The sequence below is a fragment of the Varroa destructor genome, unplaced genomic scaffold, assembly GCF_002443255.2.
Source record: "Varroa destructor unplaced genomic scaffold, Vdes_3.0 BEIS01000007.1, whole genome shotgun sequence".
Lineage (NCBI taxonomy): Eukaryota > Metazoa > Arthropoda > Arachnida > Mesostigmata > Varroidae > Varroa > Varroa destructor.
The window spans coordinates 7,383,828-7,404,571 of record NW_019211460.1 but is presented as its reverse complement, the minus strand read 5'-3'; the positions used below and the strand labels follow the sequence as shown (position 1 = coordinate 7,404,571).

Here is a 20,744-nt window from a genome sequence, read left to right as displayed (position 1 = left end):
TCCCATCTACCAAGAGGCACGTCATTTATTGCTTAAACCGCTTAGAAGCCGTACAAAATTACCTGTATGTCTCGCAGTTGAAACGTAGCGCGGTGTGCATTGAGGATCAGTTATCGCGCCAGTGTTTGCTTATACAAAAGCGTTCATCTCTACCGCTCTACCCGAAATTACATTTATTTTTTTTAAAAACACAATAAAAAAATTGTGATTTTTATCTAAACGCTTACCTCAGGCAGTATTCTGCCGCCGTTATCAGAGATGTTTTTCCAAGTTTTTCATCAATATCTGCTGGCCTCAGTTGCTATCTAGCGGACATTACGCTTCGCGCCACCGACGAATTCAAAATTTTTATAGCTGACGGTAGCTACCTAGTAGTTACTCTTGCGCGGTTGCAACGGTGGCGCCCTCTGAGCACTTAGCCGCCATCTTGTTTTGTCTCTTCTCTAGTACGACGCCGGGTGGTGTGCAGTGGTGAATTTTGGTCAATTTCTACCTGCGAATACTGTGTTTCCAGCGCGTTGAGCCCATCACATTCCAGCATTAACGTGTTCTCGGTAAGTGCTGTACGACGGGAAAAAAACTAAGATTTGTGGCAGGGTGAATGGTACGGGAAGAGAGCTTACTGCTGAGCTTTGGGGTCAGGAAATGGCGGCCTTGTCCTGCTGCTTGTTGCCGTATTGAAGGCCGGCAATGCCTAGCGGAAGACTGGCGAATGGATAAGTTCAGGCGTTGACACGAGGGTTCACATACTGCCACCTCTGATATGTATCACGTCGACCGCGTTACATAGTTTATTTTGTGCACTGATAACCAAGCAATAGCTCGTTATTTGTTCGTGGTTTGCTTCCCAATTAGGGCGATCAACGCGTTTTGGGCGGGGAGAGGGGTCTCATGCCGTTAGGTTTACCGAATTCTAATTCTTTAACATTCCGATGTATACAGACTTCTGCGACTCTATAGTCGATTTTCGCACGTGAGCGTGCATGAATGTCCAGTTGCTTTTGGCGATGCCCATCTACTCTAAATGAAAGTTACTCCGACCACGAGTTACTTGTAACTTTTTTGAAGGACCTTTCTATTGCAGCCGCGTATCGCTGTATTATGGAATGTGAGGCAGTTGTGACTGAGTAATGACAAAGTGAGTGCATCCGTCCGTGCACAAGTGCGGCGTCTCCCGATCCATTATTTAATTCGAGGGAGTTGCTTGTTATTCTGTTGCCACGACATTGATGGTACTATGCAGATTCATTCGCTGTTCGCATAACGAGCGGTGGCGTCCGCTGTGGGGATGGCGGCGGTGCCGAAGGACTCGCTATGTGTAGCAAGCTAGATTGCTTGGCGTACGTTTCACGCTTTATCTATTACTATTGCGTTGTTTAGGTTATAGCAACATTCATTTCTCGTTCTGCTCTCATGTGTAATCGTACTAGTATAGTAATAATGGCGACATCACGGTAAATAGAAGTAGCTAATTACGCATGGACAGCTCCTGAGGCTAATGACACCAGAAATAGTTATATTTCGACAAAGTGATAGCTATGTTGAGTGAAGTTTGCTTATAAAACTTCGGACAGCAGCGATTTTAGCGGCAGCAAGTGGCTGTTTATAAACGTGTGTTCGGCGCATTTTTGCACACTCACTTAACGCAGGGCGATTATAGACACGAAAGGTACAAAAAATCAAAACATGGCTGAGTGCTCTGGTTTGAGTCCCAAGAGGAATAGTTGTAGCTTAATCATGGTAAATACGCTAAGGAACAAAGTGGGGCAGACTACGTGAAACATAGAAAGAAAATGCGACGAGGAACTTGCCAGCGGGTGAGATCAACGGTAACAACGAGTAGAAGATGGAAAGAATGGGTGCTGTCTATTGTATAGAAGGATTTTAAGTGAGGTAGGAAATATTATTAGCACTCAGAGGAGTAGATTAAAGGAGCTCTGGCGTATTTTTGGGAGGCGTAAATGAATCTCGAGGAAGACGCCAATTACTGCGCAATCGATTTAACGTTTAACGCAAACGATATGGCTTTTACTTGATCAAAGAGCCCATTGATTTGCACTATGTGAAATATTAGTTTCCAATTATGTTGACCTAGGGGTTGGCAAACAATGATAAGTTTTTATCGATCGAAAACTATAAATAGATAGCAAGTGCTGTAGTACCGTAGCGATATAGAAAAGAAGTTGACGGTAACTGCATAGAGATTTGCGACGGTAGTTGCTCTAATACACGCGTTGATATGAGCGTGCACAATACGCATGTACCTGTATAATACAATATTTAGAGGAGGAAACGTCAGAAAAATATGAATTTACATATAAATTATGTAAGTAGTCTAACTAATGAAGAGTCGAGTAGGTTTTTATATTGTGTTTATTACTGCTCTCTAGTTTTTTTTTCAATATACCTAAAGCGGAAAGCTGGTAGATTGGTTTCACTGTTCCGTGTGATCAAATTTCTTCTAATTAGGCGTAAGTAAATTATTTTTGTCTGATTTTTGTAGGTGTTAAAATTGCTTTTTCGGGGTTGCTATGTGGTATCGTTTGACAATTAGTTGTATACTGTTTTAAAAATGAGCACATCTGCGTTACACATTCTAAGTTAAGTAGTCTTAACGGCCGTCTCGTGTACATCATTTTCTTGGTTCCATCGGGAAAGCGATCAAATAGCACAGGGCAGAGCCCAGCAATCGATGCAGTATGTAGTAATAGCCTTCCCTCAAAAAAAAACACAAAACTTGGTAAAATTTATATTTTAATCTTCATTATTTTTATAATTTCCATTAAAGAATTTATTGTAGGTTCATCGCGGTTCAAAATATGATTTGATCAGTGTGTAATATTTAATTCATATATTTACCATGGTGGTGGTATTTATGGAGTGGTCATAGTGTCTAAAAATAGCATTGCATTTTTGAAAGTAAATGTACAGTACACTATGAAAAATATCAGTCCTATAGTATCCCATATTATAGTAATATTTAGCAAATATGCTTGACATCTAACGTTTAGTCAGACAGTCGATTGTTAGGTATAATATTGTCACCCCTGGGCCAGTAATTCTATATTACATCAATTCAATAACCGTGTTTTTTGTGTGCAAATTGAGTCGTTAGTTTAAACTTCTCTGTGGAACTAAAAATCTCTGTACGTCAGATTGGGTATCGATCCTCTAGATTTTACACTTTTGTTATTGCTTCATTAACCTAACGGAATTATCCACTTGTAAGGTAACAGCAGATGCACTTAACTTTTTACGACAATTTTTGCACCGACCGACAAAACAGCCGTATATTGATTATTATCACGAAGAAAGGCTTCTTGGTCTTATTCAACAGTTATGCGTTGGGCCGTTCATATACGAGGCGATACATCGTAAACTAGTGCGTGTAAAAAGAAAAAGAATAACTGCCAACTGACGGCCAGATACATTATTTAGGCAATACAAGGAAAAATTGAGTAGCTGCAAATTTCTCGTATAGAGTGATAATGGGTTAGAAGCTTGGACCTGCTTACTACTTTCGTAAGTACTAAGTTTACTCATAATTAATATTTCATAGAAAAAGTTTAGTTTAATTAATTCGATTTAATTTTAATTATCGCACTGTTTCCATTTTAATGTCCATTAAAAGTAACGGTATTGTAAATAAAATCAGTCTCGTGTAAGTACAAGTACTTTATGTCAGTATGTGGCGAAAGGATTTGTGAGAGATCGTACGCAATCCAGTGAAACATTAGTTAGTCAATCTGTATATACTATAGAATTTCGCTAATATTAAACGGTCTGCACAATCTTATTGCGCCTTATATCTTTTGGGTGGAATAAAGTCACTTGGGCTTGTAAAACATTTTACGGAAGATAGTACTTACCATTTACCTCCATCTTATCGTAGTAATTAGCAAGCTATGCCTGCGTTACGTAGTTTGCACGATTAAAATGCGCCAAACAGGTACTTGTTGAGGTACAAATATATGGACGCTGTTGATGTTGCGGTGTCACTTGAGATAGATTGGCTTTTTCTCTTATCGGTGTTTGTTACTGCCCGAATATTTAGGATGAATCAAATCAGTTTAACTACCAGGATTCCGATAGCTCAAAGGCCTTTGCTTATTTTTTTATGGTTTTACTACATAGAACGTGCTTGCAGGTCGAGCCACGTTTTTTTCCGTAAAACATTGGTGAAATGTGCGACGATACTGGCCCAATCGTTAGACGTGTCTAAACTAGACAACTGGAAATATTTGTCTCTGATATAGGATAGAAGGAAGCTTTGCCACAGTGCAAGGGGTGGGAGAACGTGGGGCCAAGAAACGACTAAGAACTTGGACGTTACTCAGGTAACCCTAATAATAGTATATTTAGTGTATATGATGTCACTATGTTAATGTATCGTCTGATATCTAACAGTGATTTTGTCATTGTTCCTGTGCCTTGAAGTCAACTGGATTGTTCTACATTAAGATTGATAAGTTCACAAAATATATTTCGGACAACTATAATCCAATCTTACAAAATGATCTTTTCTTTGTAAAATATGTATAAATATACTTGGGGGTATACTTCAAGTTTTGTGATTGATAATTTTGGAGGTTGTACATGTTATAAAAACGCTATTGAGACAAAAGTCACGGGAATCATTTTTATGTTCACTCATTTATCTAGTAAATTGAATCAAATGGATGGGGAAGCATAAACTTTTGTCGGATTCGTGTTGATGAGTCGGTAGTTCACAGAAATAGTAGTAGATTACCGACTGTTGGTGAACACGAAAATCAACTTCGAGGTTGTACCTGTAAATCTTAACATCTATGGTATCAAGAATCCAACGGTCGGTAAAGCTCAATGGTCTTTGATCTATGGCTATATAAATAGAAACTCCTGTGTTATTGGCATTTACATTCAAACATGGTACCTGTCGCTGTTCTCTACATTAAAATGGCTTCACTGAGATCGTTTCTAAACAAAGTTTATTCAAACAGCGTTAATATTGGTAAATTTATGCCATTTTAGTGTTGTCCTGCTAATGGTTCTTGTTGTAAGCACTGATGCCATTATCATTACTTTTTTACTTTTGACCTTACACCGGCGTCGTGGGTTTACTTTCGTTGCCTAGATTGAGTACACTATTATTGCGCAATCGTTGGCCTAACCCATTACAAGTAAAGGATCGATGGTATTGCCGATCGATGTAACACATTGGCTGAGTCTACCTAGGGAAACATAGAAAAATATTGAAACCCGTTGTTTTTGGTGGCTTGTATATAAGCCTTCTTATTTGAACAAATCCAGGATACACCTATTGCGACCTAGTAGATTGATCCAATTGGAATGTCGAAAGTTTCGCTAGTGCCAGGTTCAGAAGTGTTTTACGGTAAACACGCTTATTGTACCATTTTTGTCAGAGCAGTTGCATCATCCAATAGAACTAAAAATGAATACGACAGTCTCCGCGCAACATCTAGAATGCTTCTCACTGTTACACATACACAGAAAGTGTATATATATATAGATCTCACGTTATATGTTGCAGGCCGCAGTGTAATTTGAGGTGAAGCCTTTTAGCAGGTCAAGCAGCAGGTAGTTATAGCGTTTGGAAGACCACCGACAAGTGGATATACGCAACCGATCCTAGCAGCTAATGTTTAGGTTTGTTGACTAATAATCGCGCATCGGTAAGAGCGTGCGCGCGATGCTCGCCATTTCAAGATTTGACATGTGTTGTCTTCCTGCGTTGAATGTTGTTGTCACCAGTTTGCGCCTATTCGACCACCAACCGCCTTTATGACGCAGATCTGATGACACAGACGGATAGTAGCGATGAGCTGAGCGTCAGCTGCTGCTTCTCGTGTGTGCTACTATTCAACACATCCTGTATTTCGCTTTTAACCATACTGCACTGCAATGCTATCGAGCACTCACCGTTATGCTTGAGATTTTTAGAAAATGCTGTGTGGTATACACACTGTGGCATGCATCATGGTTTCAATTAGCTTGGCAGCGAAAATGGGTTTAAATAAAAAGGCAAGTGGTGCTTCTCATGTTGACGAATGTAATGTTTTATACCCAGTATACATTATAGTTGCAAATACTGAAGATTACGTCTGTGTATATTCATTTGTACCCAATGAACGGGTCGATATACAAGTGTAATATTGGTAGCTGATGTGCAGTTCTAAATCCCAGCATTGTCAGTATTGCATGCGAGTTTTTCTTCTGATTAATTAGAAAACTTGAATTTCACTTTTTTTTTGTTAGTATATGTCCTCGGGCAATATATTTTTCCTAGCATAAACATACTCAGGCAGAAGCATGGAAATTGGAGTCATATTAAGTATATTTTCTGGAAAATTAGCTTTGTTTTTCCGGAGCAATATAATAGTAACCCCAATTATAGCAGATGCGAAAAGTCTGGTGACAGATGAGACGGACAACGTAATACTATTCTGTACAGGACTGTAGGTGATGAAGATACAGGTGTGACCCACAATTACAACGACACCACCGATACGATACTAGAGTCTGATAACATTGTTCACTTATATTTTGTTCTCTTTACAAGAACTACAGACGCGTTCAAGTTGCTTTTAGAAAACGAGCTCGAGATAACTGATTTTAGAACTACATAGCCAATACGATTCTATACTGATGGATCTGGCTGTGCTATGAATGTGTAAATTGCGCAACCATCCTGCAGTTAGTAATAGTGCTGTTGGGCCATTTCGTCTTTTCTTCTTAAAATATATACGAGATCCGGTTGTGTAAGTTGACTAGCCTAAATGTATAAATAATAGCCAACATTAAATGAAACATGAAATTGTCCCCTTGTTTTAATTATACAAGGATAATCTTTGCAATCCTTCCGATAATATATGCTTGTGTATATGTTAGTAACGAACGAGCTCTTTTCACTTCGCTCAAACTATATATATATGTGTATATATATATCACTAATGTTCACTCACGTACAACGATTGAGCAGCAACGCAGCCAAATAAAAAGTTAGAACCAAAAAAAACAAAGAATCAGTATTAAAAAGAAAGAAAAAGACCCAACAACGATCATCATCCAACGCGTGTTCGATCTTTGTCTCCATTATTGATGTCTCTGTCGTTACAGTGGAACACGTGTGTGACGTACGAACGATCGGGATAGGGGTGTTGGCATACATGCGCCTGAGTTGTGAACACCATCTGAGCACAACCAACATCGAACGAACCCAACTCACAGCAACAGCCAATCTAATCAACCAACCCTATCTCTCACCAATCAATTATCATCCAGTTTTTCAACATCCATCGACATCCAACAACATCCATCTAACAGCAACAAGTTTAACAACAACAACAACAACTATTTGAACCCAGAACAACAAATCAGCCAGATTAACTGAAAACAATCAATCAACGAACAGCAACAGCCAACAACTACAACAACTGCGAGAAAGAGAGCCAAAGCACAAAGAGAAAGAAAGCACAAAGGACATTGTGAGTGTGTTGTTGTTTCGGGGGTTGAAAGCAGACAACAGGTGCCCACGAGCTGTTGGGGTCCTGAGACACACGAACGACAGACAACAACAAGAACAACAACAAGTGGCACTAAGTGTGGCACCGTGGGACTTCTGAGAAAGTAAGAAAGAACAAAGGGACTCCCAACTAAACTCCCCCGAAAAGAACTGTCGCTGATTGTGCTGCGCGGTTCAGTGAACACATAGCTCGGGGACGCAGATACAGGTGTTGTCGACGGCCACGTGCACGAGGCCTCGTTTTTTTCGTGTAATTCCAAAGAGGAAGACAGACGAAGCGAAGGAAAATGCCATTTGATCTCGAAGACGGTAATGGGCGTGCCCCCAAACGCCAGCGGACAGAACCGCTCAAGCCGAATCATATCGTTTTAATGACGATTCGCAATGCCCTCTACCCGATTGACGTAGAGGTTGTACATAAGATCTCATCACCGCTCGGCCGCGTGCAGCGTATTGTCATTTTCCGCAAGAATGGGGTTCAGGCGTTGGTTGAGTTTGAATCGATTGAACAGGCAACACGCGCTCGAATGGAGCTTGATGGCGCTGACATCTACCAGGGCTGTTGCACCCTCAAGGTTGAATTCGCTAAGCCGGCAAAGTTAAACGTCTACAAGAACGATAAGGACACCTGGGACTACACGGGATGTCTCGATGGAAAGGAGAAGGACCCCGGTGAGTTTGGTGACTTCAGTTTGTTATTTCACATCTACACACGTGTTTTGAACTATGCTTTTACCTAGTAGTGCCAACGGTTTGTTAAAAAAAATCTGATGGCTGGAAATATCGTTTATAATAGGTATGTATTCGTCTTTAACTTAGCGTTCGAATTCTTAATGCAATTATTTATTATGGAGTCTATAAAAAAAAACCACACAAAACGTGTAATAAATATCAGTTACTAATAAGTGCGTCTTAGTTCGTAACGATCTAGTGTTAGTGGTTCGTTAGGTCCAAAAATAATCTGCGATGAGTGGTCGCTCGACTCGATTTTCGTAGGCCAATGGCGTTTCATACCGAAATGTGCTGCGCCATCGATATTTTTCTATTAGGTATTCTCTTTTCTGTCTTTCAGTTCAATATCGTTAACACTTCGGCTAAGTTGTGAGACGGATATACTCCTAATATATTAATTTTAATGAGATAGACAAGTCATTATTCATAAACCTCTCAGTTGTGATTTGTACGTAAATCTTAACGAAGTGTATTGCTTGTGTATTTGTATGTGCGTGTTTCTCGAACTGTTTCATGTTGCATCGGTCGACCGCACCATCTACGACGAATTCTGGTATGAACGACCTTAACCCGACGTTGTATTTCGTGATGTATACTTTTTCACGACCACAGGCCGTCACAAGGCCGCGCTCCTAGGTCCACCTCCAATGCCTGGCAACAGCGCTTTTGTAGGTGCCTGTACGCCAAGCGGTTTGATCGGCGTAGTCGCCGGCGGAGGACCGCCATATGGTGGAGCTTACGATGACGGATCGGCGTTCAGTCGAAATGGCCGTGGAAGTCAGGTAGGCCAGCCGCAGGGAGGTAGCCGCAATGGCGCAGGTGCCTATGGAACAGCTCCGGGTGGGCCCGACAGCGCCGGATTCGACTACCAGCACTATGGGGCCGCCCACGGTGGCCAAGGAGGCATGGGTGCTAAAGGCGGCTATGGTGATCGACGTGGAGATGTGGCTACCTACGACCGAAGGGACGGCAGCAGTATGCGAGGCGGAGATGACTTCGCTAGCCGCAATCTGGCCGGACCGCCCGGCAATTTCAACTCACTTCCACCACCGATGCACAACGCTGGCTGTGTCCTTATGGTGTACGGTCTCGCTCCGCGAATCAATACCTCACATCTGTTTAACTTGTTTTGTCTTTATGGCAACGTCATCCGCGTGAAGTTCCTACGCAGCAAGCCTGGCTGTGCGATGGTACAAATGGGTGACGGCGCCTCTGTGGAGCGTGCCGTACAAAACGTGCACTCGTCGGTCTTGTTCGATCAGACACTTCAGGTGAATTTCAGCAAGCAACCATTCCTGCACGAAGAAGTAAAAGCTTACGACCTGCCTGATGGCACGCCTTCATTCCGCGAATTCAGCAAAAGCCGCAACAACCGTTTTAGCAACTCGGAGTTGGCTGCCAAAAACCGCATTCGGCCACCGTCGAACACGCTGCACTTCTTCAATGCGCCTAGCGACGTAACAGACGATCGGCTACGCGATGTATTTAGCAAAGAGGATCTAACTCCGCCCGTGAAGGTGACTATGTTCGAGAACAAGAACCTCAAAAGCCAGACGGGTATGCTCGAATTCGAGACGATTCAGCAGGCAACTGAAGCATTGGTCATCTGTAACCACGCTCCGATTCAGTCGCCCGCTTCACCGTTCCCCTTTTTGCTAAAACTTTGCTTCACTTCTGGCTCATACCCGAAGCACCTGTCCAACGAACAAGGCAGCAATGGCGCCACGGGGCAGCTTGTCCAAATCAAAGATGACGATATGTAAGAAGGTGTAGTCGTGTAGGAAAGAGTGGATAAAAGATGATGGCCCGATGGTATTTAGAGTGGCTTTATTAGTACATTTTTATGGCGTTATCATGATAGCGGAGGGGCAACTTACTACTACCATAAGCACTACTGATCGATGTTAAGTTGGTGCGCGCTTGTGTGTATGTGTAATACGAACAGAAAATAGACCGACAATAAACCGCACCGTGCCGGGAATGGTCGCGACGAAAATGTTTATACCACCCAAGTCTAATTGGTGGAGACGCTGAAATAAGGTGGCGGAGGCGGAGGAAATAACGAAAGCAACATATGCTTAGTTAGGAAACCCTAGCCTTGGTCTCAGAAGAAACATGGGATGTTGGGGCAGATCGAAACATAACCACAAAGGAAACGTGGGTTCAGAGAAAACAGTCTACGCTGCTGCTGTTCCAGTGAAAACTGTACGTTAGTTAAGAGGAAGGGCTGAAGGTAAGGGCTAAAAGGAAAAGAGACTTATCGCATAACAGGAATAAATACAGAACATGAGAAAATATTGACAGTGGCAAATATAACGCATAGGAGAGAAGCAAAATGTAACAAACATCATCATCATATAATTATTATAGCCGACGACCGCATCAGGAGTATCAGCGATTTCAGCGAAGAGTTTCGCAGAGGCAAAACAATAATCAATTACTATTAAAACGTCACAAATATAAAACAGACGTTCTCAGCACAGACACACCATCATCATCATCATATATGTATGCATATATATGCATATATATATTATGTAGAAGTATAATGATATATACACACATATAGATAGTGTGCCCGTGTATTATAAAAAAAAAAAAAAAACTACGACAATAAATTAACTTTATGGTCGCTTATGAGTCCGTATTGGAGGTATGCTTTATTGGGAATTCTCTCCCTCAGCAGAAAACGGCTGTAGAGGTAAGGGTGCCAGAATTGGGGGTTCGGGAGCAGACACCAACCGACGTCAATGTGTTACGCTCATGAATACGTGAAAGAGCTAGTTCTAGCGAAAAATAGGAACAGGCAGTTCAGGTAACTCTAACATCTATGTGTTATACGGAACCCCATTGTTCAAGTATGAGCTACATGTGCTAATGGGTAAGAAATAGGCAGATTTAAGGCGATGGCGTTAGCGTGCATGGGCTTGTGATGAGTATGATTGTGAATCAGAAGATGGTATGTATGTTGGTACAAAGTAAAACATAACTGAGCTAGTAATATGCGCCTGTATTCTAGATAGAAGAAACTGTTAAGTTTCGTCAATTCCAACATGGAAGCTACTCCGCACAGTTTCAGAGGGCAGTTCGGAGAAATTGTGCAGACACCGGTCTTAAGAGGTTCCTTGTAGACTTTTGAATCTCATAATAGACTGGTACTGGCTAAGTTTATTATTATATATTATTATTGCTAACTATTATTGCTTAGTAGCATTTAAACAAGTGTGCATTCGCGAGTCAACTTAGTCGCTTGCATGATACGCCTAATTAAATTGTGCCTATCGATGAAGATATTGATAGAATTCACGAGAGTGGTTATTTATTGCGTAATAGACTTGATTAGGTTTTAGTGAGGCTATATAGTTCTAACAGATTTTGTATGCCTCGCCTCGTGTTAAATAATATTAATAAACAGTGGAAATAAAAGCCTTTTGTTTCAGATTGTTGTAATAGTTAATGACCGAAAGAAAAATCACAGCTTGATAGGTAGTAGGGCTGAGAAATTGGAATAAGATATGATAATAGTGGTGGTGTTTGAGCTGTGGACACTCAGAAATGGGGACATGGGGCTTATTGACAGCCGCTAATGGTAACAGCTCTAGTCCGGTTATTTCAAAATGAACACCTTATTTAGTCTTCGGTAAAAAGACCCACTGAGCTCTGTTCGCACTTTTATCAATATTGTAATTAGCTTTTAAAATCAAGCATTAAACGTTTTTTATCGCAATTGTCTATAAAAGACAGACTGACGAATTGAAAGATCTCTACAACGGCATCCGTGTTTGCTAGAACATAGATATTACAATAAAATGTTAGCGAAGTGCGTCCGCCCTTTCGAAAGTTGATCGCCTACCATTGCTAAGACAACCAAGCACCAGTGGCTAAGAATCCTTTTTTTAGAATTGGAGAAACCTAGGAAGAGGCAGTATTGCAAGTCACCGTAGTTTGCCTTGCAGATACCATGCTGTACCATGCACCGTTCGTGTCAAAGGTTTGCCTCGTGCAAATGAAAACAAAAAATCCAAAAACAATGTACCAGATGGAGCATCGCCTTACCAGAGAGCAACAGTCAAGGATACAGGGTGACTCAAAAGCGTTTGACGGGTCATAACTTCCTCAATGTGTTTTCTTTTCAGAGTTTAATTGGACAACAGAAATTAGAATTAGTTTTTAAGCATAAAAATGTAAATACGCAAAGAATATCGCAGGGAGTTCCAGGCAGAGAATCACCTTCGTGACTTCGGACAAAAGATAAGTTCGAAAAAAAAAATGGGACTCTTCACTATATCAGCTATAGCGAAGATCATAAGGATTGATGACGACTCAACTTGATCGTGTAACCGACAATTGAAACGTACTCGTGTGGTAAAACAATATAGTAGCAAATATAACATGGACATACACATATTGAAGCAAACAATAAAAAGCAGCAATCTTCTCACAAAAGGTGGAAAGCCCAAAGAAAAAAGGAAAAACGTCAAGCATAATAGCAACAACAACAACAACAACACGAAGTAAACAAAAAGATGTATACGCAATAACAGGAAGCGTACGATAATACAACGATATGAAATGATTCTATGACACATAAGGAGACATTACGAGGAGCGAATTAAATGTATTGAGACTAATCATAACAGCGATAAATAAAGAACGCAACTCTTATGGCACAAGCATCTATTGGTGTTTTAATAATTTAAATGATTCGTCTAAACTTTGTTTAATGTAATACCTATTTAAATGTGGCAAGCCAGCTTTAATAAGCATTACATTGTACAACAAGGTGTAGGAAACCAAAAGCTTGTTCCAATTTGCTTTGCTTGGATATATAGTCCTAGAGTTAGACTAAGGACATTATTATTAAAATATGCATTCGTTTTCTTTTAAATAATAGTGAACTGACAACAAAATAGCGCTACTAAAATTAGACATCTCGAAGTTTACTACGTCCGGAAACGCTATTAGCCATTATGTAGTAAAAGATTCAGCTACAGGCACTACGATGCATATGACTGCACGTAAAAAGATGCGAAAGCGTCATTGGTCATTGAGGTAAGTAGTACTCAATGGAAATATGTAGTCTGTATGGAAGCAATTCTAAAATTGGCTCCTTTTCTCATACAAAAATAAATTAAGGATTGAAACGTCTTAAACAGTACCCCTTGAGAAAGATGACCTAAAATAACTGTAGATATATAGCTTTATAACCCATCCAGCTTCAGATCCATACTGGTTTGGAAATGCTTGACGAGCGAGACTTCTCAGATAATGCCAGAAAGGCCTCGATCCGCAAATAACAGAAAGCTCGTCTCAGATATTCTGCAAATCTGCATCTTCATATTCTTGTCCGGTTGGAAGAAGCCTAAAATAAAGTTACACAAGCATTGTTTTTGCATTTAAAATGTTTTTTATTATAAGACACCAAATAAATAGCATACATTTAGACAATTGTATATCTAACTACATGGGCCCGCACGTTGTATTTTGTCCTAAATAAATATGTTATTTATTTTTGTTAATAAACAATCGACGTTATATTCGAAGCCCATCATACCTAGCCCCGGGCTCCATTGTTTTTTGTGCGTAGTAAAGTATCAAGCTACGCCTCTTCACCTCGATGGTCTATCCAAGAGCAGAAACCTCGCATTGATATTGGTGCGAGCTCAGCTATGGTGTTCAATCAATTGCCTTTAGCTTCCTCTATCTAGTTTTGTGACATGGTAGTTCTGATCCAGTCTAGAAAGTGCGTTACGCGAGCGTAGACATCCGGGTATCCAGTGTGAGCGCAACCCGAACCAAACGATACCAATCCGGCTAAATACCACTGGCCATCGGACTTGCGGCACTGGAACGGCCCACCGGAATCACCCTGTATTGTATAGACGCACAAAAAATCGTATCAGTTGCCGTACTTTTCAAGCCAAGTTTGGTCAGCTTACATCACTTTCATACTGCCTTAAGTAATAAATGCCAAACAAAAAATAAAATTTACACATTTGTAGGGTGTTACATCGTTGCAATATCATCATATATATTTGGATAATTGAAATATTGCTTATTGTATTATTTCGCTTTGGATGCACTCAAATCAACAAAGATGCAAACAAGGAAGACGACAACTTACATAGCAAGAGCCCCGTCCGCCTTCGAGAGCACCGGCGCAAAGGTGCCATGGTTGAATTGTGATGCGGAACTTGTTCAGATACGGCCCGGAACAAACGTTGTTGTTATATACAGGCACTGACACCTAAATTGGACATAACAACATGGAAGTTTTCGAACAATGCGTAAGTTATGACCTTCTACCGCTCGACCAGACTAATCTCGAATTGTGTATTTAATAAAGATGCTTAGCGTTTTGTTATTTAATTTGGCTTGGCTAACTCGTTAGCTGGAGTTCTCAAATGTCTGAGTTGGATTCATAAGTAAGGCAAGTTAAATGGTGAAACTTGGAGTTCTCATTCAATTTACCTTTCGGAGCACCGATGAGGGAGCTCCTCCACCCGATGTCGTAGCCCCCCAACCAGTAGAAACACAAGTGGAGCCCTCAAAATCATCGCTAGTGTTAGGCAAGCACACTGGTTTCACTCGAGGAGATAGTCGAACCTATTAAGAATAACAAGATAAAAAAGCTCGTTCTTTTTTTTATCGTATTATGTATGTAAGAATGGCGTTGGCTTTAAAAAGGCAGGAAAAAGAATTACGTCTTTCTCTGCTAAACTAGTTTCGGTCAATGTTCAGAGTTGTTCATACAAAAACCGAGATGCAAATCGAAAACACAAACAATTATTAGACGCACCCTTTTAGATAGCTTAATAAGAGCGACGTCATAATTATATCCTTGGTAACTGGGATACTTGAAAATACTGCCAGCATCAACCTGAATTTCCTGGTTTTCGAGGACGTTCTGATCGTGTTCCCCCACACGAACTTTTATTGTTGAGGCAGGTGAAACGACTGCGCCGTAGTTGCTAAATGAACAGAAACGAACCATAGAACCATTCGCAAAAAATGAAGTAACCATCTCAGTTAGCAGGCTATGAACGTTTTGTATTTAACAAAGCAACACGCTTTAGACTGCTTCTTAGAAGATCTTCATACAGTACATACAAATCACCTTCACTAAGCCTAGAGTATACTTCAAGTACTTTTACGTTTGCGACCTGAACGCATACTTAACAACACAGTGAGCAGCAGTAGCCATCCATCGATCCGACAAAAGTGCTCCGCCGCAGAAGTGACGAGTTCGACCATCACGACCAGCGCGCCGAAGGGAAACCTACGCAAAAAATATGACAACTGTAATGATCGATGCAGACTAATTGATTGGCCTTATAAATCGTGTGCGTAGGACAATAAATGAATTCTTCACTTATTTTTTTAAGTGCATATAGTTACCAAGAAAAGCGGTCTTGGATTTAGCAAGCAACTGCAATGCTACTTATCAAGTGATGAGAAGGCCAGTGACGTACTCGCTTTCACTCGTACGCACCTCGTTAAATGTTTCGATTCCTTCATATCGGGTGTCTAAATAGAGTTCTTTGACTTTTGATTTTGCCTAAATATTTTACTAATGCTGGTCACGCCAAGATTACGAGACTCGACGCCTAGTTTATTTTTATTTATTGCGGTGTCATTAACTGACATTCGCCACCCGCATAAACCTTCGATGCTATTGAATTTTTAGTTTCACTTATGTATAAACCAAAGCCAGTTTAGCCAGATCTAATTGCATACAAACAGGCATAAACGAGTAATAGCTATAATCTATAGAAATCCGATATACAAGGCTTTAGTGGGCCTACCTGCCATGGCCATTCGCCGGCACTGGCCTCTTGACCGCCTACGATTCGCTCCACTTCGACGTCACTATATGGGCTCTGACCGCATTGCTCTGCATTTGTACGAACGCAAGTAGATAAATATTACTTCCGCAGCTTACCTGAGTTGTATAGCTCATACATATAGTTGTAGGTCTCAATGTAAGAAACGGAACGCAGGAAGCAGTTCCAAGCTAATAGCAGAATAGACTTCTTTAGATTAAGATATTAATGAGCAACCTCTGGCTTACGCTATGGCAGATTTCAAACTTTCCTGCCGCTCAAGTTTAAATGTTTGTTTTAATGTGAGTGAAAACCGACTGAGGCATCTGGGCTTTTATACGTGACGAAAGCTTAGTTAGATGTTGAGACTTGAAGCTAATATAAAAAACATAACATCAACAGCCGTGCACATAACGTTAAGCACCCTGCCAAATTTGTATCAAGAATCAGAAGAAACAAAATTCGATTTTTGCCACAGGCGTTCAACTTTTCTTAAGTTGGAGAAGTGGGTCATGCTTGCTTTTGTTCAGTTGCAGGTGAGCGTAAATCAAGTGTTCGAAAAAGACCATAGTCGGACAGCCACACAGTACCGCTTCAGTAATTGTTTGGGTTTGTCAAGCGTCGTCTACAATAAAATAAGTTATACGCATTTTTTATACTACATTTTTTAGTAAAACACATAGAGCGCACAGATCGATCATTAACCATTACAAAGCTGAACGATTGCAATTCCGTTGGAAATGATTTTTCCGACCCACAGGCAAGTGCGATTCGATTTTTTCCGGTTTTTCTTAAATCACTGGTCTTACCCTGGGCATATATAGCGATAGTCATCGAACTGAAGACAGTGAGTCTCCTCAGGAACCACATGATGATCACGTTGTTCTCGCTTTCTACTTTTCCGTAGCGGCTTTGTTTGATCGTTGGCCTCAAAGACGTTGTTCACGGGTTAGACCAAACGACGCGTAAGAGATGTCGTTGGCATATGATGACAAGACAGCTTTGGGTCCTGCGTTTTCTGTCCGCGATTTTCGGGCGCGAGCCCTCTTCCTTATGCGGCGCCCTTTCCCGCGAACACAAAAAAGAAAAAAGCAAAATGTCTCCCAACACAATTATCGATTCTCCCAATACATTTCCGTAGAATGCGACATGATGCCCGTACAATAACTAGCATCAAATGTTGTTCTTCTATCTGTAACTTCTTGCCTGCGCATACGCACAGACTGTCCGTTATTGATTGGTGGTAGAACGAATTAATAGATCTGGTGATGCTTTTTTTACTATTAGTGCTGAGACTACAGAAAGTGTAAAATGCTCTGTAAAAATATCTTTTTCTTTATTCTATGTGTAATGTAATTTGATTAAAGGTGTTGAAAGCTGTCAATAGGATTGTCGACGTCTTGAAGTTACAGTTGTACTTATTTAGTATCAAGCGGCCTGCATTGAGTATCGTTTCTTCGTTGAACCTTCGTCAGGTTGATCATAATAAATGTGTAGGAAAAAATGCATCATCACCATTCGGGAAAGATAGCCTCTGCAACAATAGCTAAAATCAAATTTATTTCTATCAGCTTCCACGAGAGGTAAATAAGTTAAATACAACTTGCTATCGTTGAACTGATCTTATAGTGTTCGAAATTTAGAATGTAAATTGATTTTTCGGCTAGATAACATAATCAAAGTCAAGTCCCTAAATATATCTCAAAATTACTGTTATCATGCAATGTGCTGTTGCAATCATGTGAAATGATGATGTGCAAATAATAATATCGCGTTGTCGCCCTTTGAAATCGTGCAATTGCTTCCCATTATGCGTCACAGTTAAGGACAACTAGAAAGTTACTCGATGAGTAATTATCCGTTAGTTAACGGTTTCATTTTGGATACAGCAAAGGTACCTCCTCCGCCCGGTTGGCGTCCGCTTCCTTGAATAGGTTCTCAATGATAAAAGTTTCTCTGCAACCGGCCGATGCATGTCAAAAGCTGCTGAAAGCTTTCTCTCATATGTAGTAGCGGTGATTTGCACCGATATGTCTATACGCGGGTAGATATTTGGATGCATGTTTTAGCGTGATGAAGCAGAACGGTCGTAGTGGCATTATCCTGTCTGCTTCGCGACCGATTGCTGCGGGTGTTCGCCATTGCGGCTGCATACGATGCTTCCGGATGTCCCGATGTAACGTTCGTAATCGCGTCGAATAGCATCTATTAAAGGTAGAAAAATCAACAAGAAAAGGGCTGAGCCGTCTGCGATGACTAAACTTTTACGACGAAAAGAGTTGATCGGCTACAGTTTCGATGTGTGAGCAAGAGAAATATACATGTATATATGCCTATGTTGATATGAAATATCATCTACGCAAAAGTGGCTAACGTTGTGTTCACGTGTCAAAACTTACTACATAGGGAACGACCACAGGCCTACACAAAGCGTTATCTTCATAATAAACGTCGAAAGCAAAGGACTGACGCAACAGAGTCGATCAATGCGAATTTTGTATAAACGAAGCTTCTCCTCCTAGGACTTTGTAGCTTAAAGAAAGATTCAAATTTAATGTTCACAACTAAAAATCGCAGCGATTACATCGGGTATATCTCAGCTACTCAGTGCAATAACACTCGTACTAGCCAAACATAACTACACCACGTACTAACAATGTTGAAAGCATTGATCTCTTTATAGTGACTTGATTCCTGACACTAAAATGTCCGAGTTCACCCAAGTGCCCACCAAAACTATATTTACCTACTAAATCGAAGTCTTTATTACTTAAAACTTTATTGCAAGGAACTATATCTCTAGACATTATTGAAGTAAAATTGGGCGTTGTGCTTTTTTTGGTTGTATATATATATATATATATTGTGGAATGATCGGTGGAAGCTATTAAACGGTTCCTCAGATACTTTTTTTATTGAACGAAGACTATTTACAGATATAGTTTTATAGCAGCATTAAATGCGGTGCAAATACTTTATTGATAAGCCCTTACCACCGTTGGGTATCCGGCGTGATAGAGAAGAAATACTACCAGAAAAAAACAAACATTGTATGAGATCCTTTAGAACCTTGATGCAAGACAAGTCTTAAAAGCTTTGCGTTGTCCGAAGCTACTTAGCTGACCTGGATGTCTGAAGAACTTTCAAATTATGCGTCATTAGCAGCCGGAATATAATAAATATTTATATCAAATATGATGAAATGCTTGTAGAGTTTATTGAAAATTGGTAAAAACGGTGGCAAAGAGGCCTTGAGCAACAGGACACTTCGTTAATGGTACGCTTATATTAAGAAGGTAAATGGCGGACAAAGATGACAGAATAAACGTCTATGCCGCAGCGATTCAGCTGGAAAGTCTACTTTTTTTGGAGTAAAACAGATAATATGATTCCGGTCGGCTCAACGTGAGATTTCTCGAATCCCGTGAGATGCCATTGTAACGAGAACACTAATGATGTGGTGTGGTCTATTCGAGCGCAAGCTGATTCTGATACCTGCAATGAATACTAGAGGCATTTACCATAATGAGATGCTGTACAGAAAGGAACCAATCGATATTGCCAGATAATTCGAATTCTTAGAAAGCCTCACGGATGAGCAACGCGGCAATCGACAATACACAAATTACGGTTACCTGACGACAACGCACGACTTCACCTCGATCGCAACCATGAATGAGGAAAATATTAAGCAATAACCTCAGCTCCAACTTTTCTACGTTTACATACCTATGATTTTAATTGCTTCCGTTCCCTAAATAGGGTGACAATTGACGCAGCGTATATTCATCGATTTGTTTACATGAGCGATTGATAGCGAGAGTAAGTATGGTGATACAGACTATAAATACACAACTATTAAAAAAGTACCGAAGCGCGGGCTTCAACGTGTGAGTAAGAAAGGAGAGGACATTTAACATATACCAAAACATAGTTTTTCTATCTTGAATAATTCAATTCTTCGCCAAGTTTCTTATTCGGATAAATAGGTCTGGACAGCCTAACAAATGGTAAATAGTGAATCAGGAAATGGCACGTATGCAAGCCTACGTAGTTACAAAATACATACGTATTTACAGTCAAAACAAAACAAATCAAAACCATACTAGTCTATGACAACTGTTCCAACTTTTTTAAGGCGTTTTACATTTAATCGAGCATACTAAAGATTACAAGAATAATTTCAACCATGACGCCTTTTAGATTTATAGATCATCTTCCAATACACAAGGCTGTTGAAATGTCGAAATGGACCTTGCGCAAAAACCGGAATGTTGCGATCGGGCGGACCAGTTGTGTGACCAGATCTACCAACTCCTTTCGTATACTCAAAGATAATGTTTTAAGACGAGTATCAAGCATTTTCGAAGTAAATTTCTAGAAATACAAACATTTGAAGATGTTCATACAGTGATAGCAATCATAAACCATCATTTTCAAACCTATACTTTCCAAAATTAATTTAAAAAGCAGCAAATTTCGAGCAAGCTAATTTCGAAAAATTGCTGAAATATATCTACAGAGCAGTCTTACTTAGCTATTGAAATGTTAGAAAAGCAATGGTGAAAGCAGTCGTGGATTTGCTTTCCCTTTATCTCTCCACAACTTTTTTACTTCCATGTTGTTCGCATGCGTTTTCTCTTCCCTATAAAGCGGTATCCTTCCCA

At 40.3% G+C, this 20,744-nt stretch overlaps 2 protein-coding genes across 5 annotated transcripts; one reads left to right on the top strand and one right to left on the bottom strand.

The window, feature by feature from the left end:
- Positions 1–393: 393 nt before the first annotated feature.
- On the top strand, positions 394–11,695 carry sm (heterogeneous nuclear ribonucleoprotein L). 3 transcript variants are annotated; one of them, XM_086976330.1, is made up of 3 exons: positions 394–554; positions 7,117–8,194; positions 8,867–11,695. In XM_086976330.1, exons 2-3 carry the CDS (start codon positions 7,810–7,812, stop codon positions 10,015–10,017), a joined length of 1,536 nt encoding a protein of 511 aa, XP_086832456.1. In that variant the 5' UTR covers positions 394–554; positions 7,117–7,809; the 3' UTR covers positions 10,018–11,695. The 3 variants fall into 3 exon arrangements, with proteins under 3 accessions (XP_086832456.1, XP_086832457.1, XP_022672269.1); XM_086976331.1 differs by having other exon boundaries at positions 416–554; positions 8,035–8,194; XM_022816534.2 differs by lacking the exon at positions 394–554 and adding an exon at positions 4,247–4,337.
- Positions 11,696–13,644: 1,949 nt separating this feature from the next.
- LOC111254538 (chymotrypsinogen A-like) lies at positions 13,645–18,330 on the bottom strand. Of its 2 annotated transcripts, none has more exons than XM_022815484.2 (7): positions 16,887–18,330; positions 16,060–16,148; positions 15,430–15,533; positions 15,135–15,225; positions 14,726–14,860; positions 14,379–14,501; positions 13,645–14,123 (listed from the first exon to the last, which is right to left on the bottom strand). In XM_022815484.2, the coding sequence occupies exons 1-7, from the start codon at positions 16,945–16,947 to the stop codon at positions 13,959–13,961; spliced, it is 768 nt and encodes a 255-aa protein (XP_022671219.1). In that variant the 5' UTR covers positions 16,948–18,330; the 3' UTR covers positions 13,645–13,958. The 2 variants fall into 2 exon arrangements, with proteins under 2 accessions (XP_022671219.1, XP_022671218.1); XM_022815483.2 differs by having other exon boundaries at positions 15,054–15,225; positions 16,887–18,309.
- Positions 18,331–20,744: the final 2,414 nt, after the last annotated feature.

Coding starts and splice junctions, on each gene's coding strand:
- LOC111254538 (XM_022815483.2), bottom strand. CDS start 16,947: ATGTGGTTCCTGAGGAGACTCACTGTCTTCAGTTCGATGACTATCGCT. Junction 14,861..15,053: donor TTATTAAGCTATCTAAAAGG/GTGCGTCTAATA, acceptor TATTCTTAATAG/GTTCGACTATCTCCTCGAGT. Junction 14,502..14,725: donor CCTCATCGGTGCTCCGAAAG/GTAAATTGAATG, acceptor TGTCCAATTTAG/GTGTCAGTGCCTGTATATAA.
- sm (XM_086976330.1), top strand. CDS start 7,810: ATGCCATTTGATCTCGAAGACGGTAATGGGCGTGCCCCCAAACGCCAG. Junction 8,195..8,866: donor TGGAAAGGAGAAGGACCCCG/GTGAGTTTGGTG, acceptor TCACGACCACAG/GCCGTCACAAGGCCGCGCTC.